The sequence below is a fragment of the Leucopleurus acutus genome (assembly GCF_964270905.1).
Source record: "Leucopleurus acutus genome assembly, chromosome: X".
NCBI lineage: Eukaryota > Metazoa > Chordata > Mammalia > Artiodactyla > Delphinidae > Leucopleurus > Leucopleurus acutus.
The window spans coordinates 47,049,001-47,076,633 of NC_139148.1; the positions used below are offsets into that span (position 1 = coordinate 47,049,001).

At 47.5% G+C, this 27,633-nt stretch overlaps 1 protein-coding gene across 1 annotated transcript; it reads left to right on the forward strand.

Annotated features, from left to right (window-relative positions):
• Positions 1-280: 280 nt before the first annotated feature.
• Positions 281-26,275, forward strand: GNL3L (G protein nucleolar 3 like). Its single transcript, XM_082864612.1, has 16 exons — positions 281-344; positions 2,578-2,646; positions 9,073-9,113; positions 9,944-10,051; positions 10,788-10,904; positions 11,644-11,727; positions 12,258-12,393; positions 13,305-13,408; positions 15,141-15,285; positions 17,317-17,404; positions 17,890-18,064; positions 18,151-18,293; positions 18,602-18,738; positions 20,490-20,617; positions 24,136-24,355; positions 25,974-26,275. Exons 2-16 carry the CDS (start codon positions 2,628-2,630, stop codon positions 26,054-26,056), a joined length of 1,728 nt encoding a protein of 575 aa, XP_082720738.1. The 5' UTR covers positions 281-344; positions 2,578-2,627; the 3' UTR covers positions 26,057-26,275.
• The last annotated feature ends 1,358 nt before the right edge of the window (positions 26,276-27,633 follow it).

Consider the following 27,633-nt stretch of genomic DNA (forward strand, 5'->3'; position numbering starts at 1 on the left):
CCAGGCAGAGGCCCGCAGACAAGAACTTGTCTTACAAGTAGGTTATATGCCCACACCAGCCAACGAACCTCTGCCGCCTCCCCGCCTCCCCCCCTCGCCGCCTCGCCGCCTCGCCGCCTCCCCTGCTCGGCTATTTCCTTACCTTACGGAGCGTCCGGGAGGCGGGGCCAGCGCGGCCCCGGGGAAGGGACGGGAGGGAGCGAGCTGTCAATCCTAAGCCCCGCCCCCGGGTACGCTCACAGCGAGGCTGGGATCCGGAAGTCGAAGTCTAATGCTGCGAGCGCAGTCTGTGGGCTGACAGTGTTGTACTGTCTTCTCTTCTCAGATCTTCGCCGGAAGTGGAGGTAAGGCACGACTCTCTTTTTTCGTGGTGAGCGCTCACCCAGCCGGCCGCGCCGAAAGGATCAACTATTTCAGGTGAAACCCGAGGCGCCCTCTGCCCTGGAATAGAGAGGTGAAGAGTCGGGCTCCTTCCAGGGTAGAAGGGCCCGGATGAGAGGCAGGGATTGCTCGCCTGTGGACATGCGCCCAAACACATTCTTGCGGGGTGGAGGGGCACGGACGCACCTCATCTGGACAGGTATAGACCCCTGGACACACTGTATGGAGAGTTACAGACCCCACTTGTGTGGAGAAGCGTCGAGTGCCCTCCTCCTTTTAGGGTAGTGAGGTTCCATTCCGTATTTTCCCGGTGTAGACAGGCGTGGACACCCCGAAGGTGTGGCGACATCGACCCCACCCGTAAAGAGACACATCTCCCTCCTCACGAGGCTGAACGGCGCAGATTTCTACTGGCGCTAAGGCACACAGATCCGCCTCAGCGCACACCTTTTCCCTTATGCAGAGGCTTTGATGTATTTACCCCCACCCCCGCCTCACCACCAGAATAGAGGAGCTCCGAAATTTTAATATACAGAGGAGTGAGCCTCCTTCCCTTAGCGTCAAGACCTAGAGACCTCCCTACCTCGCCCCCGTGTAACTAATTGACCGATGTCTCGCCCCCGCTCCTGCAGAGGCGGTAGACCACCCCTCCCTATGTGTTTGGAGGCACAAGTCTCATCCCACAGAGAAGCACGCAGATTTACCCCTTCTAGCCTAGAGTGAGTCCCCATTATGGAAAATCAGATCTCACCACCTCCTCCCCAGGTGCTGGCATACTGAATTTGTAAAGACTTGACCCAAAAATGCCCTGCAGCAAACAACAGCAGACCTTAACCCATGAAGAGACAGTCAGAACTGCCTCTCTTGGGGTACCCGGGGAAGAAGGGCTCAGATTTATTCTCTTTTTTAGGTAGACACAGATCATCCCTCCTCTCCCCCCTTCCCCAAGGATTTAGAATCACCAACTGTAGAAAAGGAGAGACCCCAAGGGAGCAGAGAGGTGCCCTCCAATGTTGAGAAGCAGTGACATCACTGATCACCCCATAGTGCGTGCATATGGGCTACCCCCTTATCCGAGGTAGAGGAGCTCAGATCTTTTTCTCCCTATCCAGGAAAAAAACCCACAGGAACCCCCCCCCCCACCTACTGTAAGGGCCGTTCCATTGAATGTATAGCTGCATTCCCCCCTCCCCCATGCAGAGAACCAGAGGTCCTTTTCCTTCAATATTAACACGCTGCTGACTTCAACCCGTACACGAGATAAACAGATCGTGCCCCATCCCATCTCCCATGGAAGGGGCTAGAGTAACCCACTGCGGGCAAGGTGCAGACCCCATTCATGCAAAGCTGCATAATTCCCCCCTTTGTTAGCATGGCACTAATGTCACCTTGTAGTGGAGATCGGTATATCAGTCCCATCTCATGGCCCTCCCTAGGATAAAGTGATTCAAAGTACCCCCCAGCCCCGGTCCCTGCACAACTTACAGATGTACAGACTTGTGCTCCTCTCCCATGCAGCGGAGATGCACACAGCCACTGTGCCGGTTTATCTAGTTCCTCTGTATCCTGGAGTAGAGTGACAAAAGGCATCCTGCCCTCCTCCCCCCTGTCACCAAGGAACAGACCCCAGCCATACATACAGGTGCACATTTTTCCCCCCTCCCCCAAGATTTTGCACTGACTTCAGTCCACATAGACATACAGATAAAAAGCCCTATTCTGAGGTCCCTTTTCCCCAGGGTAGATTCCTGGGATATGTCTTTTCCTCCCACTTCCAGGGTAAATGAGAACCCCCTATTTGGGGAAAAGAGGTGCAGTTAATACCCTTTGTAGAAACAGATTGTCCTTGCATACCACTCTCCCCTTAGAGAGGTTTAGTGCTAGTCCCTTACCTGGGGTATCCTATATCTGATGCATTGAGGCACTGACTCCACCCAGGAAGAGAGGTTTAGACCTAATTTCCCATTGGGTAGTGTGACACTACCTTCCCTGTAATATTATTATTATAATTAATTATACTCAGCCATACCAGGTGCCAGCTCCAGTATAACCCCTTCTCTCAGATTCCTCTAATTGTTAGGGCTTCCTTATCATGTTCTTTAACATTTTATTTTGCCTTCAGGGGGCTCAGAAGGGGCTTATAGCATTGTGGTTCCTCTCTCTGTCTTCAAATTGGTTCTTCTCTCATTCCAACAGGAAAAAAAAAGCCTGCAGATTTGAATCTACCTGCTTTCAAGCTAGTCATCATGGTGAAACTTAGACACAGTGAGTTTCTTTTACGACTTCTTCCCAATCCTAAGCTTTAATGAATATTCATAGTATTTTAAAAAATTTCCCAGAATGGGGCTTCCCTGGTGGCGCAGTGGTTGAGAGTCCTCCTGCCGATGCAGGGGACACGGGTTCGTGCCCCGGTCCGGGAAGATCCCACATGCTGTGGAGCGGCTGGGCCCGTGAGCCATGGCCGCTGAGCCTGCGCGTCCGGAGCCTGTACTCTACAACGGGAGAGGCCACAACAGCGAGAGGCCCGCGTACCGCAAAAAAAAAGAAAAAAAAATTGTCCAGACGCACAGTATTTGTAAATTGTCCAGTCAGTAATAGTATTTGCCTACCAGTGTTGTTGTGAGGATTTAATGAATTAAAATAGGTAGAACACTTAGAACAGTGCCTGGCACATAATAAGTGGTCTGTAAGTATTAGCTTTAAAGATTCAGCCTTCATTTCTCTTTGGAGTTTAGCCCCTCAGAGGATGCATACACTGTCTGCCACTGAATTATTGTCTGATCTCTCTTGAGCTTTGGATTTTTCTTACCTATGAAACAGACAGTGTGGATACATTGCTGTTCTTTCTGCCTTCAGGACTCTTTCCCTTTCCTTCTCATCCTTTAATGGGATAACTCTTGCTTGTTTTTCAGATTTCAACTTATACATCATTTCCTCTGGGAATCCCTCCTGTTAACCTCCTCCCTTGGTTTCTACTTGTCTGTGTACCCACAGGAACCAGGGCTGTTGACTCTATGATTGGGTCTGTCTCTTTCACAACACTGTTAACTTCTCACTGACATCTGGTTCATCTTTGTGTCCCAAGGGCCCAGCATGACCAGGCATAGCTATTTGGCACTTACTGTATGCCAGGCACTAGAATGTCTCAATTAATAGTGCTAACTCAATCCCCCCTCCTCCCACCATGATGCTTACAGCCTAGAGGGAGAAGACAAATGTGATACATGGACTCTTCCTTAAAAGAGGGAAGGCAAAGGCAGTAGGACAGGTCTGGTTCTGTGCTTCCCTGCCTTTATCCTGCTATGGCCCAAGCAGAAAATGATAACATTTGGATAGCACACTGGATAGACTGGATGAGAATTGTGCAACCCAGTGGCCTTGTATTCTGTGTGAATTGTGGCCCTGCCTATGTAGGGCTTGGTGAAAAAAAATTCACTTACTTTATATAATCATAAAAATTTCATCAAGAATCAGACTTTGGTTATGTTAATACCAAAAGCAAATAATCATTTTTTCACGTAACACAAGAAAAGTGAACAAAAGTAGTTATACTCTATTTAAGAATATCAAATACAAGATAATAATAGAAGTATTATTTTTTAATTAGTTTTTATTGGTAATAGAATTATTAATAGTGATGAAAAACAATAATTACCTGGTGAAATAGAGTGTATGCATACAAAGGAACCCTGGCAGTTTAAAAAAATGAGGAAGTAGTATATGGAAAGACTATTATATGGAAAAACTGTTAGATGGAAAGATCTCCAGGATTTGTTAAGTGAAAAAAGCAAGTTGCTGACAGGAGTACATAGTATGTTACCTTCCCTGGGAGAAAATGGAGGGAAATAAGAAAATAAATTTGTATTTGCATAAAGAAACTGAATGATGCATCACAAACTAATAAAGTGGTTTCTTGTGGTGAGGGGACTGCAGTGGCTAGGGACAAGTGTGGGAGGGAGATCTCTCAGAATACATGGTTTTATTTTTATTTATTTTTCATAATTTTTATTGGAGTGTAGTTGATTTACAATGTTGTGTTACTTTCAGGTGTACAGCAAAGTAAATCAGTTATACTTATACATATATCCACTCTTTTCTAGATTCTTTTCCAACATAGGCCATTACAGAGTATTGAGTAGAGTTCTCTATGCTATACAGTAGGTCGTTATTAGTTATCTATTTTATATATAGTAGTGTGTATATGTCAGTCCCAATCTCCCAGTTTATCTCCCCCGCTTTCCCCACTGGTGACCATAAGTTTGTTTTCTACATCTGACATGGTTTTACTTTGGAACCATCTGACTGTATTACCTGTTAAAGAACAATCATACATATCTGCATTAGTGGGAAAATGGTGAACATTAAATTAAATAGAAAAACTTTACATGTGCACACAAAACAAAGACTTTCACTGTTAAATTGCAACTGAAGTCTTGATCAGACTAACTAGGATGATTGCAGCGGAAGATGGGGGAGGTGCTTCATGGTGCAGCTCCCTGCACCCTGGGCTAGAGATACCTTGGACCCAAATGGTAATGATAATGATTAAATCTGGGAAGGTTATTGAGAAGCCCTAGAAAGAGTGTTCACATACAGTTTCAACTGTTGTACGTTTTTGAATGGCTATTAAAAAGGAGGGTACGTTTTATCATTTAAAAGATTTACAACCATCAATGATTGGTGGCACAGGTATGTAATCCATCGTAATGACAGACTGGAATGTAAGCTGCACAGGGAGGGAAATAGGGTGGCCGTTGAATAAAGAACCGAGTGGCGCCAGTGTTTTGGAAGTCTCTAGGAGGTTGAACAAATGTGCTTGAAGATAGTTGAGAGGGGTGTCTGAGATTGCTTTCTGAAGTACAAGCAGTTATAGATGATGATCATAGATGTCACCAACGCAATGCGTGGGCAGGTGGCTACATGGAATGGGGATGTCAAGGAAGTGGGAAACCTGAGCATTGGAAGGGGCCCAGTGATCACCAAAGTTGCCCAGGTTGATGATGGCAGGAGTTCAGTTGAAAGTAAAGCTATGGACTTCCCTGGTGGCGCAGTGGTTAAGAATCTGCCTGCCAGTGCAGGGGACACGGGTTCAATCCCTGGTCCGGGAAGATTCCCACATGCCGCGGAGCAACTAAGCCCGTGCACCACAACTACTGAGCCTGCACTCTAGAGCCCGCGTGCCACAACTACCGAAGCCTGTGCACTCTAGGGCCTGCGTGCCCCAACTGCTGAGCCCACATGCTGCAACTACTGAAGCCTGTGCACCTAGAGCCTGTATTCTGCAACAAGAGGAGCCACCGCAATGAGAAGCCTGTGCACCGCAGTGAAGAGTAGCCTCCGCTCGCTGCAACTAGAGAAAGCCCACGTGCAGCAACGAAGACCCAATGCAGCCAAAAATTAAAAAAAGATAATTAAGAAAAAAAAAGCTATGAGCTAGGTGCTTCAGTAAAAGAGGAAAAGTGACTCATAGGTGACAGGCATAGCAGCAGTCTCAAAAAAAAGTAGGATTCCCCCCTCCCCCCTCTTTTTTAACAAGAGGGAGAAATTGGTTTGGCAGTGGTGAGTCTGCAAGATACCTCCTGCACCTACTGGCTCCAAGGTATTCATGTTAATATAAACTAATAGCCACCTTTCAAGCCTGCAGGTGAAGCAGTGTCCTCAGGGGAGAGCTGAGTCTCTATTAAGGCAGGAGGTTGAGGAATTGTTCCCAAGAAAAGATGGAAGAATTAGGGGAGTGCTGATCTCCTAAGTGGGAGTTTCAGAGGGCATAGTGGGAAGTCGGATGCAGGGGTAGATGGAGGATGGGGGCAGAGTCACTGCCAGGCTGGGGATACAGGGATGTAGTGGGGTGAGAGTATGGGAGATGATGGATGAATGGAGAGATCCACCTTTGAGTATTGATATGAGAGTTGGTGGATGGAGATATTGGTGGTCAGAGAGATTTAAGGAAATTCTTCAAGGTCATATAGCTAGGTAGTTATTGAGCCAGAACAGGAACCTAGGTATGGCTGGCTAAAAAATGGTAGCTGTTTTCTCTCTGAAGCTATTAAAAAACAGTAACAGCGGCTCCTGGGTGTTGCAGTGTTGTGAGTGGTGACTGCACCCCTACCCTCTTCCTCGCTTCTCCTCCCCTCTCCTTCTCCTCTCTGAAGCAGACGTTTTTCGCCACTTTAAGTGATGTATTTTCTTTCATCGTGTGCCTGTATCCAGTGCAGGCCCTCATTTTCAGGGAAGTTAGGCTGATGGAAATTGTTGAGTAAAATGGCCAGACCTGGTTCCTTCCAAACCTCACATTCTTTTCATTGCAACATGAGTACTTTGGAAGAAAAGGGGACTTGGGATCTGATTTTTTTTTTGTTATGGGGAAATTAGGCCCATTCACATTCATTATAACTAATATGTTTGGTCTGATTTTTACCATCTTATTTTATATTTTTTGTTTGTTTCTTCTTATTCCCTTATTACTTTTAAAAAGTTTAACAAGTTAAAAAGAAATCCTCCACCAGGACTTAAAATTACGTTGGTAATTGCATTCATATTTATATCAAGCATAACTAAATTTTTTTTATCACTTTACCAAAGTTAAATAACTATTTTTGCCCTACTCTTCCAAAGTGAGACCTTTAGCATGATTTTATACTTATTTTTGCTGGTATACTTCCTCAAGTAGTTTTACCAGAAAGGGAACACAGGTGGTAATCTTTGCACATGTCTGTCTTTTACCTTCACGTAAGAGTGAAATATTGATCAGTTATAGGAATTTAGCTTGGAACACGGTCCCTTGTCTCAGTACTTTGTAATGGTTATTCTTCTGTCTTAAGTGTTCAGAATTGTGGGTTTGAGAAGGCTGTCTGCTTCTCTCACATTTGTTGGGAATGCCTTCTGTTTGGAAGTTTACAAGATTTTCTCTTTATCCTTAGAGTTCAGAAATTTCATCAGTGTATGCCTAGGGCATATGTCTTTTGTTAATCTTGATGCTCCATGCGCCTTTCTAGTCTGAAGCCTCAGTCCTGTTTTCAACTTGGGAAACTTTCATCTATTATTTTAAAAAATAATTGCTTCTCCATTTGTATCTTTTCTCTTTCTGGAACTCCTGTTAATTTAGATACTAGCTCTCCTGAGTCCATTCTCCATTTTCTGTTTTTACATTTTTTTTTTTAAGTTGTGGCGCGCAGGCCCAGCAGTTGTGGCTCGCGGGCTCAGCCGCTCCGGGGCATGTGGGATCCTCCCGGACCAGGGCCCGAACCCGAGTACCCCACACCGGCAGGAGGACTCCCAACCACTGCGCCACCAGGGAAGCCCCTGTTTTTACTTTTCTTTGGATTTTTGTCCTGTTTTAAGCAAGCTCTTCCCTTGGCCTTCTAGCTTATTAATTTGGTTATTAGTGATGTCTGTTCTGTTTTTCACTACATCAATTGAATTTTTATTCAATATCAAATTTTGGGAATCTTTTTCTCACACAGTTCATTTGAAGTATCTTCTTGAATCTCTTTAAGAACTTGCAGTAGTATTTATTTATTTAATTAATTTATTAAAAAAATTTTTTTTGGCTGTGTTGTGTCTTTGTTGCCTCGCATGGGCTTTCCTCTGGTTGCAGCAAGTGGGGGCTACTCTCTGGTTGCAGCAAGTGGGGGCTACTCTTCGTTGTGGTGTGCGGGCTTCTCATTGCAGGGGCTTCTCGTTGCAGAGCATGGGCTCTAGGGCACAGGCTTAGTAGTTGTGGCACACGGCCTCAGTTGCTCTGCAGCATGTGGGATCTTCCCAGACCAGGGCTCGAACCTGTGTCCCCTGCGTTGGCAGGCAGATTCTTAACCACTGTGCCACCAGGGAAGTCCTGCAGTAGTATTTAACTCCTCTGTTTCCTACATTAACTCTGCTTTGGCGTGAACCACCTAGTGTGATTGGGGAGCCTGTTCTCTGATAATCTCAAGCTGCTCCTATATTTGTTTGTAGCATATATCCTGACCTTCCAGAACCTCCCCCTGTAAGAATTCCTTTAGCCCCCTTGCAAATGGTGAGAATTAAGGGAAGCCATTCTTTCTGAGAGGCCAGCTGTGAAGGAGATGACAGACGGGACTCCTCATTGAAGTGGGAAGAGGCCCCTTAAGTTGCTGGGCTTTGTTAAGGCGTGATTGTAGAAGGTGAACTCTCTCCTCCTTAAATCAAAGGGAGGTTGCAGTTTAGCTGTGTAGCGCAATTCCCTTTGGAGGCAATGACATGAGCAGGGTCAGCAGGAAGGGACAGTTCTCTCCCCATGTGCTGAGGGCATCTACTCTGGCTTAGCTGGCTGGGACTCCTCAGAGTCCCTAACCAGGGACTAACCAGGGTCCCTAACTCTAACCCTAACCCTCAGATCACTCTCCCATGCTACCAGCCCCCCACCTCAGCCTGGTGCCAAAATTGTTGAGCTGCCCCAGCTAGAAGTTGGAAGAGAGAAAGGAGTCAGAAGCGCACCTTCAAGTTGCTCTCTTCACAGGATTCCCTTAAGAATTGTTTCAGTTTGCACTGAATACCCCGAACATTTATATCCAGTACCTCCTCTGACACTGTTGCTGCCAGCTCCGTGTCTGTCTTGTGCGCCTAGACAGACATGGTGTCTGAGGCTTCCTTAGGTTCCCAGTGTGGCCTGACCTCCATTAAGGTTCAACAAATGTTGGGTAGGTGGATGATGGCTTTTTTTTCTTTCTTTAGAAAATAAAAAGCCAGGTAAAAGTTCCAAAGGCTGCAAGAAGGTAAGTTGGTTCCACGCTCAGGTAAGGTATACCCATTGTTGACGACAAGGTCAGGAACAGGTTACCCACCCTAGAAGAGGCCCACAAAACCAGGTAGATATTGGGTGACTCCGAACAGAGCACTGCATTGGAATCAGTAGATCTGGCTTTCCCTCCCTCTCTGGGTGGCTTCAGCAGAGAAGCAGCAGCATTTATTAAGTTCCCACCACAAGCCATGTACTGCTTTGTGCTTGGTTTACCTTGGTTAGGGATTGTCATCATCCTATTTTTTAGATGAAGAAACTGAGCCTCAGTGAGAAAGTTCTTAGGTTCAAGGCAGCACAGCTAGGACTTGAGTCTGTCTAATTCCCAAGTCCCTATTGCTCATGGAGAGGAGGGAGGTTCAAACAGTCTTTGGCCCCAGCTCTTGGATCTTCTGGTCCTGCTGGGAAAGTTGTGGACACGTAGGACTTGGGTCAGAGCAGCGGTTCTCCAACTTTAACTAGCCCTCCAGAATCACCTGGAGGGCTGGTTAAAACACAGATTGCTGGGCTCTACCCTTGAGTTTCTGATTTGGTAGATCTGTCTTGGCATCTGATAATTGGTATTTCTAGTGCCTAGGTGATGCTGTTACTGTTGTTCCAAGGGCTGCACGTCCCTGCCTGGCTAGGGGAAGAAGGGTCTTTTTCTAGTCAGATGGGCAGACCTCTGGGGACAGAGCCCTTTTTGTTTGCTTCTCTCCTCTTTCCCCCAACAACTACACTTCTGAGCAGCTTTAACACCCGCTGGGAAGGGTGATTTCCATGTGTTCATTAAGTCTGTTCATTTTTTCCCTGTTGTGTGGTGACCAGCCTGCAAAGCAGAATGGGAAGAAAGCAGCCACCAAAGTGGCCTCCGCTCCCCAGTTTGTTCACTCCAATGATCATGCCAATCGGGAGGCTGAATTAAAGAAGAAGAGGGTAAGCCCTTTCCCTTGGAGAGAGAGGGCCTGGCTTGACTGCCAGGTCTACAGAAATGTTGAAAGGCAAAGGCCAGAACTGTTAGGGTTGTTGAGGCTGTTTGTGGAAAGGGGAAGAGAGGGCAGTTGCCTTGATACTTGATTTAGTGTCCATTTGCTCACCTCCCAGTCCATGGCTGTCTGGTTTATGCTCTCATTGCTCCACTGGAATGACCCATGCCAGCCTCACCAGCATGTTCTCTGATATCAGACTCATGGATAACTTTCTTCCCTCATGTTATTCAAATTCTCAGCATTTGAGACCATGATTTTTTTTTTGAAACACTCTCACTTTGGCTTTCCTGTCATCTCACTCTCCTGGATGTCCTTTCTTTTCTGCTGTCTCTTTTGCTGCTCTGTAAATGATGGAGCATCCCAGGACCTTGTTTTCTTTTCCTCTCTGGTCTTAAGTGCTTCCCGCTACTTAGAACACATTCTCTCTCAGCTTCACATATCTTCCTTGTATTAGTGTCTGCCATACTTTCCCTTCCTTCATCTCTTTGTCTTTTTCTTTCTCTCAAACCCCTTATCTCTTGCTGTCATATCTTCTCCCTTCCTGTATCCCTGCTCCTCCCACCTGTGCCATGTCACACTGTTTTCTCCCTCTGTCACCTGCTCCCTGTTACTCTTGGTCTTCCATCCCTCCCTTAGACTGCAGACCTAGTCAGCTACAGCCCTGGTGTGCGTTCACTTGTTAGGTTGAGGAGATGAGGGAGAAGCAGCAGGCTGCCCGGGAGCAAGAGAGACACCGACGCAGGACCATTGAAAGCTATTGTCAGGATGTCCTGCGACGCCAGGAGGAGTTTGAGCGCAAGGTAAGAGAGCAGTCTTTGCCCCTGGGTAGGACTGGTGTGGGTTTGCTCAAAAGCATCTTTTGCCATTGATCTGTGAAAAGGAAAGAGGAAGGGTGTGAGATTGTTGGAGGGGGAGTAGAGAATCAGTTCAGAGAGGACGGGAAACAGTAGGGACATGGAGGGAGGGTGAGAGGGAGGTGAAGAGCCTTATCTGTGACTGGACAACCCTGGTTAGGTCCTTTCTCCCAAGCTGGAACCCAAAGACTGGGGTCTGGGAGTGGGGAGGCGTTGGACTAGGGGACAGGGGGAGAGAAGGAATGAGAACGTGAGGGGAAAGTTAAGAGAAGAGTCTTCTTTCTAGGACCTCTTACTGCCTTTCTGGCATATAGTCTCATCTCACAGAATATATACTTTCCAACTTAAAGTTCCTTTTCTAATATAAAGTACACATTTTGCTTCCTCCATCCCACATTCCCCATAAATTGTTTTTCTCACTTATACCTCCCTCTTACATTCCTCCCTTATACACTCAGGTGCAATCCCAGGCCTCTAGCTGGTGCTCAAACACACACTTACAAATAGGCACACACATGGACCATGTGGGTCTATCCTTTCTTCTTCTAGTTCCTGGCTTTGTTGGCTGATACAAGCTGCTCTTTGGTGGGCTGGGACTCACATGGCTCTCCCAGCCTCCCATGGTTGCCAAAGACAGCTCTCACTCTCTTTCCTCCCCTGGACCATTGTCTTTTTTTCCCTTTAGGAGGAAGTTTTGGAGGAATTAAATATGTTTCCTCAGTTGGATGATGAGGCCACAAGGAAGGCTTATTACAAGGAGTTCCGTAAGGTATGGAGGCCCATTTTTTTTTTTAATTTTTATTCATTTATTTATTTTTTGACTGCATTGGGTCTTTGTTGCTGTGCGTGGGCTTTCTCTAGTTGTAGCGAGCGGGGACTGCTCTTGGTTGCAGTGCGTGGGCTTCTCATTGTGGTGGCTTCTCTTATTGCAGAGCACAGGATCTAGGCATGTGGGCTTCAGTAGTTGTGGCACACGGGCTCAGTAGTTGTGGCTTGTGGGCTCTAGAGTGCAGGCTCAGTAGTTGTGGCGCTCAGGCTTAGTTGCTCTGCGGCATGTGTGATCTTCCTGGACCAGGGCTTGAACCCGTGTCCCCTGCATTGGCAGGCAGATTCTTAACCACTGCACCACCAGGGAAGTCCCGGGGGCTCATTTCTTAAGGCCCTTTAGGGAGGGCATCAATCCAGTGCTGTCTCCTCTCTGCTTCTGTTTTTCCTAAGATGGAGACCTCTTCTTTGATGGGCCTGTTGATTGCTACCCAGTTCTTTCCCTGCCTTCATCCCTCATTCCCTGCCCTGCAGGTGGTGGAATACTCTGATGTGATTCTAGAAGTCCTGGATGCCAGGGACCCATTGGGCTGCCGCTGCTTCCAAATGGAGGAGACTGTCCTGCGGGCCGAAGGCAACAAGAAGCTGGTCCTGGTCTTGAACAAGATTGGTGGGTATTGGGCAGTATTGGGTAAGGCAAGGCAGGGACCAGGACTTGTTGAAAAACTAGCTTGGACCAGACCCTGACACCCAGCAACTCAGTGGTATCCATAACAGTTGTGCAAGGTAGGAATTCTTGTTTGAGTTTTTAAAGCCAGGGATTTGAGAGGTGAAGTCACTTGTCTAAACACACACACAGTACAGCAGAAGTTGGGAATGGAGTTAAAGCCTGTCTGCCTTTCAGTCCCCTGTTTTTGCCATTTTGAGCTTTATCTGTGACTGGCCAACCCTGGAGAGTTCCTCTTTTCTCCCAAGCTGGAACCCGGACACTGGGGCAGAAGAGCACATCGGCTCACGAGTCACTCAGGTCTGGGTCTCATCCCAGTTTTGCTGTCTGTTTTCTCTGGGATCTTGGACAAGTCATGTCACCTGAGAGCTTCTGTTTCTCTAGGTGTAAAATGGGCTGTGATTGTCCCAATCTCATAGGATTGTTGGAGAATTAATGATAAAGTGCTTGGTACATACATGTTCAGTTCTTCATAAATGGTAGCCATTTTTGTCAAGGTTATTCTTGACATTTGGCCTAACCTAGAATGATCCAGGGAGGGGTGGGAAGCACTGTCTTTGGGAGGCCTCTGGTACCCTGGGCCCCCTGGTCTGGAAGGAAGGCATCTAGGACCATAGAGCTGTTTACCCATTCTCCTTGAGGAAGCAGGTCTTCTCAGGGAGGGCCAACTGGTCTCCTAGACTAGACTGTCCTTTCTAACTCTAACCTGGGGACTGGACAGGGACTGTCAGTGCTAGGGAGATATCTGTTGGCAGGAGGTGGGCCAAGTCTTGGATGTGGGTGGCTGCATCTTTAGAGTGAGCCATCGAGGTGATGTTCTCCTTTCCAGTCCTCTCTGTTCCTATTTTCCCCAGACCTGGTCCCCAAGGAGGTTGTGGAGAAGTGGCTGGAATACCTTCGGAATGAGCTGCCAATTGTGGCTTTCAAGGCCAGCACCCAGCATCAGGTCAAAAACCTGGTAAGCTGGGGCCAGGGACATCTAGCCTCTTTCAGGGTAGCCTGGGGCTACACTGTTTTCTAATTATATCATTAACATAGAAATGTGTTTTCAATGTAAGATATTAAAGTATACAGAAACATTTGTTGCTTTGATGGAGAGAAACTGGGTCCTGGGGGACATTTGTTTTTTCAATTTTGTACCAGGTATAAAACTTATTTATTTAAAAAAATAAAGTAGAAAAAATAAAAACAATTACAGTTGACCCTTGAACTAAACAGGGGTTAGGGACATCCACCTTCTGCACAATGGAAAATCTGTGTATAACTTATAGTTGGCCCTTCATATCTGCAGTTCTGTATCTGCAGATTCAACCAACTGCGAATCATGTAGTACTATAGTATTTACTAGTGAAAAAATTTGCATATAAATGGACCTGTGCTGTTCAAACCCGTGTTGTTTAAGGGTCAACTGTATAGATGGAAGCTTGAATATCCTTACGCTGGTACCTCTAATTCCAAACTCTTTTATCCATACCCAGAAGTAACCACCATTGTTAGTTTGGTGTGTATCCTTCCAGATGTTTTTCTGTGCTTTATATTATATGTGGATGTGTTTATAAAGAGAAAATAGTGTTTACGAGTATCATATATGTCATCCTGCATTTTGTTTTTTTTTTCCTTGAAGATCTTTCTATAGAGTTCTACCTTTTTGATGCTAAATAAAATTAGTTTCCAATTTTTTTTATCATTATAACCAGTACTACAACATGTACTCTTACACGTCTTGGCTAGTGGGCAAGTGTTTGTGTAGGTTGGGCACTGAGAGGTAGAGTGGCTGGGTCATAGGCTTTTTGCATTTTACATTTTCCTAGTCACTGACAAATTGCTCCCCAGCACCCCACCTCCTCCACCCCCACCCCTCAGTGGCTGTACCAATTTATCTTCCCACTAATGGGATAGATGAATGTGTGAGAGGGCTTATTTCCCTACACCCTTGCCAACATTTGATATCATTAAACATTTAAATCTTTATTCATCTGGGAGAAACATGATATCTCCTTTATAATTTTTTGGCCTTTTTCATGGCAAAAATGTGATAAGCATCCTTTTTTAACAGTTTTCTTTCATTTGTGTTCCACTTCAAGGATATAGCTCCTTAATCTGTTTCTTATTAATAGATATTTAAGTCAATTCCTATTTTGAAGTACTGTGGTAGGTAAGTAAGGACAGAAGAAGAGCTGAAAGGGCATTGTAGGCAGAGGAGGTAGCATCAGGAGTAAGGAGATGGAGGCCGAAATGACCTTGACCTGTGTGAGGAATCAAGGGAAGGTAGACTTTATGTGGGCCAGGCACCATCTCTTCTCTCCACAGACAGGGAGGCAAACGTCCCCACTGTGTAGGCGAGGTTCACTGAGGCCCAGAGAATGAAATCAGAATTTGCCAGGCACACGCCTGTGAGAGGCAGAGCTGAACTCAAACCTGGCCTGCCTAGAGGCAAGGATGCTATCCTGCCCCTGCTGAGGGAGGCAAGAGACAGGCAGGGACAGAGAAGACTGGAGGTGCAAAGACAGTGGAAAAATAGGCCTTGTGGAAGCAGGGAAATGGCAGGTATTCAGGGCCTATGTGAGAAGCCCTCTGCTTCAGGCTGGGGGTTTCAGTGATCACAGGGAGGCGGCCCTGAAAGTTGGAAATCTGAGCTGAGACCACATCTCCCACCTGATGCCTCTTCTATAATACCCCTCATTTTCCAGAATCGCTGCAGTGTGCCAGTGGATCAAGCCTCTGAGTCACTGCTGAAAAGCAAAGCCTGCTTTGGAGCTGAAAATCTCATGAGGGTTCTGGGGAACTATTGCCGCCTGGGTGAAGTGCGCACCCATATCCGTGTGGGCGTTGTGGGTAAGGCCTTGGGGGAGGTCATGGGACCCAGGCTTCTTCCTTGTGCAGGGGCTTCATTGGGGCAAAGGATTCTGGGAACTTCATGTTACTTTTGTGGGGGGAGGAGAGGAACTGTTCAGGAAGGGTCTTGTGATTTGTAATTTGGATAGGTGGACGTGGGAAGGCATACTCAGGATCACCACTATGGTTTGAGTGTTAGAACCATGGACCAAAAGTGCGGGGCCGGGCTTGGAGTTGGCCTCATCTCATTCTACCAGAGCTGTGGGAGGGAGGGGTGAACACCTCCCTTTCATAGATAAGAACACTGGGGCTCAGAGGAGGGAAAGGGACTTGTAGGGCTCAGCCCTGGGTGAGACAAGGCAGAGCTGAGGCTCAAACCTGGAACCCAGGGTACTGAGGGAAGGCTGGTGGGAAGGGAACAGGGAAATTGAGAGAGGCAGAGATAGACCCGCAGGGAGAGGAAGTGAAGGTGGACACTGAGAAAAAGGTATAGATTTGCATACCTGAGTAGACACAGAAGATTTGAGAAGCCAAATGGTGGGATTGGTGGGGAGTGGAAAGGGAAGACAGATGTGAATGACAGAGGCATGCAGAGAGAGGGAGATATGATCACAAAGAAGTGTGCACAGAGACTTGCAGAGAAACATAAGAGGGCTAGAGACCCTCCCATGTAAGTAGAGAGGCAGACATGCATACCCAAGGAAAGAATGAGTGAGTCAAACACAGGGATAGAGAGAGATTCAGAGGGAGATACACATAGAGGCAGGAACAAAGATGCAGACACAGAGGAATGCACCCCCAGACCTATGCACACATACAGATCCACAAACACATGTACATATCCACATGTATGGAGACATGTACAGACCCAGAGGCAAAATACATGCAGACCAAGCTCTTCCCATACACTCACCCAACTCCGCTTCCCCTCCCCAATGAAATAGAGCCACGGAGAGACACGTGCCCGGATACACTCGACCCTCAGACATAGTCACGCCCCAGAGTCACAGAGACAGATACACGTCTATGATGAGACGGATATATATGTATATATAGAGAAATAGAGATATAGAGGGCATTAGGGAGGCACAGAGAAAAAGAGACACAGTGGAACACGTACGGAAGGACATACATGTAGAGAGACAAGCCCATGGAGAGAAGGAACATGTACAGAAAGCTGAGAGGAGCTGACATAGAGGGAATTACAAAGAGGTAGAATTGGTGGGGTGGGGAGAATTAGAGAGAAAGGACAATGGCCAGAATGAGATACAGTGAGACAAACGGGCAGAGAAAGAGGTGCTTAGATACACAGAGATACACAGACAAAGAAAGATGTGATAGAGAAAAAGATGGAGTGAGAAAGACAGAAATGGGAAAAGCAGTGGTATTTAGAATGAGAACAACCAAGAGACAGAAGATATACAGAGACTTCTATACATGAGGGATATATACACAGGCACATCTGTGAGGGAGCAGTACATGTGTAAGTTCTAGCACACAGAGAAAGAGAATGGTGGGAATGAGAGACCCAGTGAGGAAGAAATAGACAAGGACATCCATAGGCTGAGAGGTGCTCACAGATGCCCAAACAAAAAAACACGCACCACAGGCAGAAAGCTGCTCAGAGACTGACATCTGGAGATGAGCTCCCCCCACCCCCTGCCAGGTGAATTATATACCAGGATGGATGATTCTGTCTTACAACATTTCCCAGTGTCCACCCTCCACTGGATTTTGTCACAGAGGCCTTGCTTTGAACATCTTTCCCAGGCTGTTTGTAGGTAGGAGGTGAGTGCCACATCTAGAAAGAGGGACACGTCTAGCCAGGTTGCTCACATATGGAGGAGAGGGGTAGAAAGACCATGGAGGGGGTTGGTCAGGGCCTTGGATGGGAAGGCAGGAGGCCAGGCTCTGTTTTTGGCTCCCCCATGGCCTGGTCACACTGCCCCTGCCTGGGCCTCCCACACACAGGCTGTCCCAGATATTCTTGAGGACCCTTCCTGCCCTGAGCCATCTGCTGCTCCTTTGTAGGCCTTCCCAATGTTGGGAAGAGCAGCCTGATCAATAGCCTGAAGCGCAGCCGTGCGTGCAGTGTGGGAGCCGTTCCTGGGGTCACCAAGTAAGCACCTGCCTGCTCCCCCACTTCACAGATCCTTCACCCTACCATTCCCCCAACTCCCACGCCTTCAGCCCCTGTCCCTTATCTTGGACCAGCCTTTGATTCTTCCCTGGGCATGGGAGTCTCACTAATAGCCCTCATTTACCTGGCGCACCCTGGCTGTGGGTCAGGCACCCAGCTGGGTGTTTCCCCCACTTAGCTCCTTGAAGCCTCCCGACACCATGCAAGATTGGGCTCTGAATAAGCAGCTCCACTTCCTCGGTGAAGCAACAGGCTCAGAGAGTCAGAAGCTTGCCTGTGGTCCTGCAGCTCAGTCCCCGGTGGTGGAGGCTAGACTGGAATCAGACCCCATATCTCTCCGCCTTCACCTGTGTGCCATCTGTCCCACCCCTTCTCTCAACTGGGTGCTTGGAGTCTAGAGGATGCCAGGCACATCTGGGCTTATCACCGTCCTGTGTCCTCATATCTCCCCTCTCCCACCCCAGGTTCATGCAGGAGGTCTACCTGGACAAATTCATCAGGCTGCTGGATGCCCCGGGCATTGTCCCAGGACCCAACTCGGAGGTGGGCACCATCCTGTGCAACTGCATTCATGTGCAGAAGCTGGCGGATCCTGTGACCCCAGTGGAGACCATTCTTCAGCGCTGCAACCTGGAGGAGGTACGCGGGCCTCTTGCTTATGCCCTACCCTGCTCCAAGGGCCCTTCGTTCTTCCTCATGATTTCTCTTCTTCCTCTCTTCACCAGATTTCCAGCTATTACGGTGTCTCTGAGTTCCAGACCACTGAGCACTTTCTGACTGCAGTGGCCCACCGCTTGGGGAAGAAGAAGAAGGGGGGCATATACAGTCAGGAGCAGGCAGCCAAAGCTGTCCTGGCTGACTGGGTGAGGTGAGGAGGGGGCTAGGTGTAAGGGTGAAGCCTGCTGGGAGTCAGGCTCCACGAAGGGGATCATCTGTGTTCACTGCAGCGGCGGGGCAGCCTAACTTCTTGGGTAGGGAAGTCCAAGGCACCAGGTCACATCCTGCTTGGCAACTTATGCCCAGTGATTATCCAGCAGCTCAACCTCTTGTTCAGAAGCAACTGTCTGGGTTTTCTAGTTGACCCTCACTGTTTCTGACCTGAGAACTCATTCTCTCTTTGATTGGTCATTTGTTGTCTTAATGAGATCACCAATTTCTTCCCACCTCCCAATTCAGCGGGAAGATCAGCTTCTATACACTCCCACCCTCCACCCACACTCTGCCTGCCCATCTCAGTGCTGAGATCGTTAAGGAGATGACTGAGGTCTTCGACATTGAGGATACTGAGCAGGCCAATGAGGACACCATGGAATGTAAGTAAGGGCGAGTAGGTTGGCCTGCCTGGCACCTGGTCCTGCCCTAGTAGAGCCACACAGACCTGACAACAGGTCCTACATTTGACGTCCCCCTGCTCTGGCTCTACTCTGACTTGGGGAAAACTGTTTAACTAGCTTTAACCTTAATGTCTTTTCCCACAAGGTGGAGAATTGTAATCTGGGTCATGGGAATATGGGGGTGGGGTGGGGTAGGGAGGCAGCTGGTTGTGGGCTCTTGGTAGATAGGAAAAAAATCAGCAAAGTACCTGGAACATGGTGAGGTATTTACGAAGTGTGAGGTTCCTTTCCCCATCTCTTGAGGCCTGGAGTGGACTGAGATACTCCTCTCAAAAACCCCTTCTCTCATTTTGCTCCAGGTTTTGTCACAGCCATTGCATGTCCATTTCTAGATTTTTACTTTTATCCACATTGGCAGGTGAGGCATCTGAGACACAGAAAGGTGATATTTGCTAAATGGTGCATGGTCATTGACAGGCAGACGTGGCATTCAAACTAGCTCTCTTGCCTTGTTTTGAAGATTCTCCCAACTCAGTATCTAAGTGGTTAAAAGAATGGACTGCCTGGATTAAAATTTGAGTGTTGTGTGGTGCTGTACAAGTTCTTAAGCTCTCCATGTCCAATGATGTCATCTGTAAAATGGGGACAGTAGCACCCACCTGATAAGATAGTTGTGAAGACTTACTTGATATGTAAAAACACTGCCTGGCATATAGTACATGCTTGGTAAATATTAGCTGTTATTAAGATGGTTATTTGTTGAGGTATAGAGGTATGACTTTCAGAAACTCCTGTAGGAAGTTTGTTCTCTTCAGATACTCTACCATCTGCAGCTCTGGTTGATGGCTCCTTTCTTCTCTATCCCACCCAAGAAAGGTACCCGGTGATCTCTGGGCCTGTCTGTGGACACTCTGGGGTAGTGGAGAAAGCCTTGGCTGGCCTGGCTTCTAGTTACCCTGTTTCTCTTGAGGGCCAGTAGCTTTCCTTCTCTGGGCCTTTTAGTGTGCTTGGATTACAAATGAGGACAAGAGGCTTGCCTACCCCCATGTGGCTTTGGGCAAGTCAGCCCTTTTTCTGAACTTTGCTTTTCTATTAAGTGGGTAGCTGGGAGGAATTAGTGCTCACATTTTTATGATGATGCTTGACTCTGGCTGTGTGTGAGGGCAAGCAGGGCTCTGGCAGTGAGAATGTACTTTGGCAAAAGATAGAGGTCCCGGAAATTGAGACGAGGGAGTGGTTAATAGTGAGAATTTCCTAGTTGCCCTAGTGTTGAATCTTGAAGATTAGGGATTAGAGGCCCAGGGCAATGGACACATTTGTGGTTTGCACTGGAGGCCAGCTCTAGGCAAGGCACCAGAGAGAGAGGGAGAGAGGCCCGGTCCTGGGGAGGGAATCCCAGTAGCTGCCATTTACAGAGCAGTGTCTCAGGCCAGTGCATTTCAGGTACCCTCTGCTGTAATTCACAGCAGCCCTTTGTTATAGGGCTTGTGGCATTCTCATTTTCCAGATGAGGAAGCTGAGGCTCCAAGACCAGCTCCCAGCAGGCGAGTACCCTACTGCAAAACCCACATCTTGAATCCTTTGTCATGTGGCCTCCCAGCAGGAATAAAAGAGCCTTCCCTCCTGACTCCCCTGGGCAGCGTCCACATATCCTTTCCACTGAGGCCTGACCAGGGGGCTAGTAGCAGGGAGGAGCCAGGGCCCTGACAGTGGTATTTATTGTGTTAAAGGCTTGGCCACTGGAGAACCTGATGAGCTGTTGGGTGACATGGACCCGCTCGAAATGGAGATCAAGTGGCTCCATTCTCCTATGGTGAAAATAGCAGATGCCATGGAAAATAAAACCACGGTGTATAAGGTACCTGTTCTCTTTCTTCATGGCAACACTCTCCTCTACCCCGGGCTCTGGGAAATGGTCAGTCCCTTCCACCTGGCTCCCACAAGGTCCACCTATAATACTGGGGAGATGCGGGTTGTTCATTCATACCTTGTGGGCTCCCTGGGTGCTAGGCAGGGTGCATCCTTTGCCAAGCAATGGCAGGTCCAAGGAGGAGGCATGCTCTCTCAAGTAGCTTTCCCAGCCCAGCTCTAGCCTAGAGAACAGGATCCCTGTCTATCCATCCGCTTCTTCAAGTTACAAACCTGGGCAACCCTGATTCTTCCTTCCTTCTAACTAGTATCCTGGATCCTATATACAGTCAGTCACCAAGTCTGTGGCTTCTCCTGCCTAAATCTTAAGAGATGCTCTTGGCCTCTTTCTATTCCTACCATTCCTGTAACCCTAGCCTAACCTTCCAGTTGTCTCCCACCTGGACATTTGTTCCATATGGCAGGTCCCAAAGGTCACCTGCCCTTTCATGGCTCCCCAGGATCAAGTAGATATGCTCTGCTATGATCTCTGGAGGCTTTTTCAGCCTCTATGTCTGCCAGTCCCCCATCGCTGCCCTTCGAGAGGTCACAGTTTAGTGGTTTCAACCACGGATATCTACACTGTGATGGGAGACACACAGGCTGGGGTTGGGGGCAGAGGTTGGGAAAGCATGGATCTAAGGGCCCTAACTAACCTATACTACTTGTGGGTCAGGGAAGTATTCCAGGGGGCCTTGATGCTTGTGCCACGTCTTGAAGGTTGAGGAATTCTCTGGGCAAGGGGGGCAGCAACCTGTGGTCAGGGGCTCAGCCAGTGCGCGTGCCAAGACCTAAAAGGGTGAGAGCGTGTTATTTTGCAGAAATCACTAGTGGTCTGAGGTGACTGGAGTGAGGGTAGAGGCGGGGAAAGATGAATCTGGTGTCAGATCATTGAAGGCCTTGAGTTTGACTTTAAACCATGGGTAATAGGTAAACACTGAAAGTTGTTTATGTTTTGTGGGGGAGGGGAGGCAAAGGGTTTAAAATTTTTTTCCCATTTTGTTTATTTAAGATATTTTTTTGATTAGGTACATGGTATAAAATTGAAAAGGTAGGATATTCCCTGGCGGTCCAGTGGTTAGGACTCCACGCTTTCACTGCTGAGGGCCTGGGTTCAATCTCTGGTCGGGGAACTAAGATCCCACAAGCAGTGTGGCGTGGCCAAAAAAAAAAAAGGAAAGGTAAAGGGTATACAGTAAAAGTAAATCTCTCTCCTGCTTCTCTCTCCCAGCCACCCTGCCCCCTCCTGAGTGTCCTTTCAGAGCTACTCCATCTTTATACACACATATATATATAAAAGCAGATAACAGATCTATTTCAATGCTTTTTTAAAAAATTTTATTTATTTATTAATTTATGTCTGTGTTGGGTCTTCATTGCTGTGTGTGGGCTTTCTCTAGTTGTGGTGAGTGAGGACTACTCTTCGTTGCAGTACATGGGCTTCTCACTGTAGTGGTTTCTCTTGTTGTGGAGCATGGGCTCTAAGTGTGCAGGCTTCAGTATTTGTCTTGCGGGCTGTAGAGCGCAGGCTCAGTAGTTGTGGCACACAGGCTTAGTTGCTCCGTGGCATGTGGGATCTTCCCGGACCAGGGCTCCAACCATGCCCCCTGCATTGGCAGGCGGATTCTTAACCACTGAGCCACCAGGGGAGTCCCAACAGATCTATTTCAATTCAAATAGTCGTATGCTGTTTTTATTGTTCTGCACATTGCTTATTTCACTTACAAATTCATCTTGTAGATTGTTCCACATGATTACTTAAAGAACAGTCCTTCATTTTTAAAAAAGAAAATTATTTATTTGGCTGCATCGGGTCTTAGTTGTGGCACACGGGATCCCCACTGTGGTATGTGGGTTCTTCGTTGCAGCGCGAGGGCTTCTCTCTAGTTGTGGCATGCGGGGGCTAAGTAGTTGTGGCACGTGGGCTTAGTTGCCCCGCGGCATGTGAGATCTCAGTTCCCCGACCAGGGATTGAACCCACGTCCCCTGCATTGGAAGGCGGATTCTCAACCACTGGACCACCAGGGAAATCCTCTGTCGTTCATTTTTGATGGCTATATAATATCTGGAAGGGTTTCTTAAGCAGGGAAGCAACATGGTCAAGTTTATGTATTAGAACTATCACTCCAGTGGCTGGGGTAAAAATCAAGTTGGAAAGAAAGGAGCCAGAGTGGAGGTAAGAAGTCCAGGAAGGAAACTGTTGCCTGAGCTCTGTAAGAAATGATGAGGCCTGCATTGGGGCAGTGGTAGGAATCACGCCATTCCCATCTTCACATAGTTTCGAAAGTCCCCCCAGTGCTTACAGGAAAATCAGTTTAAAGTTGTGAGTTTAAGGCCATCCCCTGATATTTCTCACTGAGCCCATAAGCCCCAGAACATACCATTTTTCCTCAAGGACCAGCAGTAGTTCCCTACTCCATACTGCAAATTCTAGGCTCAGGTTCAGGGCCCTGAGTAGGGCCACTCAATTGCACAACTCCATTTAGGAGTGCTATGTTGCAAATGGTGCCCCCTCCCACCCCCGCAACCCCATAGTTGTACAGTGTGGTAGCCTTGCCTTTTACCCACTGTAGTGTAGCAGGTAGTCATACATACAGAATCCTGACTGCTTGGGTTCTCATTTATTCTACTGCTTACTAGCTGTGTGACCTTACGTGCCTTGTTTGTCAAAGACATTGTTGCAAGGATTAAATGAGTTAATACACAGGTGTGTGTGAGTACATGTATACATATACATATGTATGTATATGTATAACACACACATATATGTGTATGCTTAGAAAGGTACGTGGCACATAGTGAGCTTCCTGTCAATATTACCTTTTACTGACCACATGTACCTTCTGTTACAGCCAAATAGACACCCTTTTGGGTGCCCAGGTATGCTCTCTGCTTTTCCAGTGTTCAGTCAGGAATGACCCTTCCATTAGCAGAAGTATGTTGACCACCACCATCCCCTCAGCCTCTGTCACTTACGCTGCATTTCTTTGGTGGGCACTTACTACATTCTAACTTGAGGTGTGGTTGGGTTTTTTCCTCTTTAGCCTGGTTGCTTCCTGAAGGTGGGACTGCATCCGAGCCATTTCTCCAACATTTCCCCATACAGAGCTAGGCACAAAATTGGTGTCAGAACATATTTGTTAAATTGAGTAAGACCTTGAAGGGTCACTTGAACAAAGAATCATTGAATACCAATTGTCATTGACAAGTAATTCTGCTTTTTCATTTTATTCTTGTAAAAGCCATGCAAGCTACCTACTGTCCACCCTTATTTGACAGATGAGCAAATTGTGGCTGAAAGGATAACTAAGCACCTGCTAGTCTGTGGTGGAGCCAGACTTGAAGCTTATTAGTTCTGTGTGGCTCCAAGGCTCCTGTTCTTATGCAAGCCTGTCCTTGCCTCCTCTGCAGAAGTCTTTGGAGGTACTCTGGGGGCCCAGACCTCACTGTTGTCCTTTCTTTCCCCAGATCGGAGATCTCACTGGGTATTGCACCAATCCAAACCGTCATCAGATGGGGTGGGCTAAGCGCAATGTGGACCTTCACCCCAGGAACAACAGCTCAGTGGATGTCTGCCCAGTGGACCGCCGCCCGATGCTACAGAGGATCATGGAGACAGACCCCCTGCAGCAGGGCCAGGCTCTGGCATCTGCCCTGAAGAATAAGAAGAAGCTCCAGAAGCGTACAGGTAGGGGCACTTGACCACACCCCTGTGCTCCAAAAAGAACCTACCTGAGGCCTTAATTAGGGGCTCCTGAATGAGCATCTCCATGTGTCCAGCCCCGGGCCAGGGTTAGGGGGCAGGGAGGGGTTAGGAGGCTTACCTGCTAGCACAGTGGTTCTCAAACTTTAGCTTGTATTAGAATTGCCTGGAGGGCTTATTAAAACACAGGTTTCTGGGACCCACCCCCAGAGTTTCTAACTGAGTAGTTGGACCTTGGGTGGGTGGGTGGGTGGCAGGGCGCTGAGAATTTGTGTTTCTAACTGGTTGCCAGTTAGTGGCGATGTTGCTCCTCTGGGAACCACACTTGGAGAACCACTGGCCTAGTTTTATGTATCAAATACCCACCATTTATTTATCACCTGCTTTCTATGTGTTAAGAAGCTTTCAGGCTATATATGTTTACTTTATCAATAGGCGATATATTCAAAATCCAAAGGGTACAAAAGAATATACAATAAAATGTCTCCTTCCAATCCCGCAGTCTTTCAGGCATCCCTCCAGAGGCAACCAGTTAATTTCTTGTATCTCATTCCTGAGATAGGTACACAGGCAAATATCTGTATATTCTTTGTTCTCTTTTTGTAGACAGAGGCTAGTCTCCTGAACATATAGTTTTGCCACATCATTTTTCCACTCAATATATATTATAGATATTTCCCCATCAATTCACAAAAGAACTTCTCCCTTCATTTCAATGGTGGTCTGCTGTATGGCTGGTCCATTTAGGTCTTCATGCTATACTAATTTTCACTAACTCATTGCAAAAGTCTTATTCTCATTTGTTAAGTGAGGAAACTGGGGCCCAGAGACATTAAGTGACACACTCAAGGTATTTGATGGGGCCAAAATGCAAACCTAGATTTGACTGATCCCATGAGCCCTGTTCTTTGAACTAGACTATGTTCATAACCATTCGCTCTTGGCCTGATTCCACGCTGAGTCCTGGGAATACAGAGATGAATTGCTCTTGAACTGCTGGTCTTATTGGGGAGTGGGGAGGAGACGAGAAAACAGACATTGGCAACACAAAGTGATCACTGTGAAGACATAGAAAGCACAGTGCGGGAACCTAACCCAGCCTGGAGGTCGTGGTGGGGTAGGGGTGATCAGAAAAGGCTTCCAGAAGGAGGTGATGTCTGAGGGGAATCCTGAGGAACAATAAGGTGTGGCTGGAGGATGGAGGTGAGCATTCAGGCTCAAAGCCCCTACTGCCATCCTGCCCCTTTGCCGTGAGAGCTTTGAGGGTCATGGCAGAGTGCTAATAAGTTCAACACAGTAAAAGAAAACAGCTGTTTTGATACTAGGAAGAGAAAAATACTTGAAGCTCAGTACTCTGACACTCTGAGATACAAGCTATTTTGGGGTGATCATTTCATAGGTAGACAAATGGGTCTTCCTGTGAGGCTGAGCAGTGGCTGCCATTAGCTCACCAGTTGTTTTGTTTAGTGTTGGGTGGGGAGGGGGCGGTTAGGGAGCCAGTTTGGGAGTTTGGTGCAGACCAAGGTAAATGTAGGCTAGCTCCTGCAGGCCTCCTGTTGGCAAGCCAGCCACCAAGTGACTGCCCATTTTTCTCCATCTGCAGATAAACTCGCCAGCAAGCTGTCTGATTCCATGATGTCCGCCCTTGACCTCTCTGGCAATGCTGATGACAGTGCTGGTGACTGATCCACTGATCTCACCTCCTTCCCCCACTCCAAGCATCAGTTCCAGTGGAAATAACAGATGAAATGGTTTGCTTCTCCCTGAAATTAAAAGAGCCCCTTCCCCCAACCCCCCTTCCCTCCATTCTCCAGGAAAAAAAAGTCCCAAGTGTCTGAAACTGACAAACCCAATACCCTTATTTAATCTGTACTCTGTTTTCAAGAGAAATTAAAAAAAAATTATCAGCAGATCCCTTATGCTAACAATTTATCCCCCACCTTATAGGTTGGGCTGGTTGGAGGGCCGACCCCTCACAAAACCCTCTTGGAGAGCTAAACATGCAACTGGAGGCTAGGCTGCTCGTAGATCTGGGGCTTCCTCGGTGGTGGGGGAGGTGATGATTTCTTTACCAGTCTACAACAAAGCTCAGCAGCAAGCCATCCCTGCAATGGGCTGCAGGTCACACATCTTCCTCCCACCCAAGCCCACAGATCCTCGCTTGGGTGGCAGCAGGAGTAGGGGGAACAGTGATGAGCCTTCTGAGTCTCTGGAAGGGTTTAGGGATAGAATAGAGGAAAGAAGACAACACACAAGCCTGGCTGGTACTGAGGTGTGGTAAGCACTGCCTGTTTACACAAAGGGGAAGAAAGGTACCTCTTGGTAGGTTGCTGCCGTGGGGCATTTCTGGGCAGACTGTGAGTTGGAATTGCTTGAACTGAAGCACTCTGGCTGGGACCCGTCATTGTGTGACCACGTCTCACCCAGCACCAGCATTTGAATTCCATGATTCAAAAGAGTTCTGGTATCATTTATTCATAGGCTGCATCCTCAAGAGCTGCTATATCAGGGGTATACCAGCAAACTCCTTTTCTGGTGTCTAGAAGACATTATACCCCATAAAAATATTAGCCACCTCTTCTGGGGGAGCATACTCCATCAGAAAAAGACCCAGGCAGTGTCAGGGCCCCTCAGAAAGGGACTAGGGTAAATGATGGCAACAGAAACACAGTATGTTACTTTACCAGGGGTTGTTTGGGTTATGCATAGGACCTCAGTTCCTAGCAGTCTACCTGAGACTGGACATGTTTGAAGGGAATGGGTGTTAGATTGCAGGCTTTGCCCCCCACCCCAAACTTCCACATCATCTGTGGATCCACAGCCACATCTTAGCCTTGCCTCTCTTGCTGTCACCCTATTCAAATCCTGAGACTGGAACCGTGTGATGGCCTGATAGGCCCTTGGTTGCAGGATGGTTGGCAGGGAAGTGCAGACCACTTCTGCATTCTGGGGCAGCCAGAGGAGAGAATTACATACTGCTTGAGCACAAACTGAACCAGACCCTGAAAACCTGTTACCTTCTTTAGCCTTCAATACAGCTCTGCCAGTAAGAGGTTAGTCTCCCCATATGAAAGATAAATAGGCTCAAAGTTGTCAGGAAGTACCCAAAACAACATATTAAGTGGTGGTGCCAGGATTGGAACCCAGGTGTGATAAAAACATTATGCAGTCCCTTTCCTCTGCGTTGTACTGCCTCCTTAACATTAAGTACCTACGGTGTGCCAGCCTCTGTTATCAAGTCTTTTAAATACATTCTCTCTTTT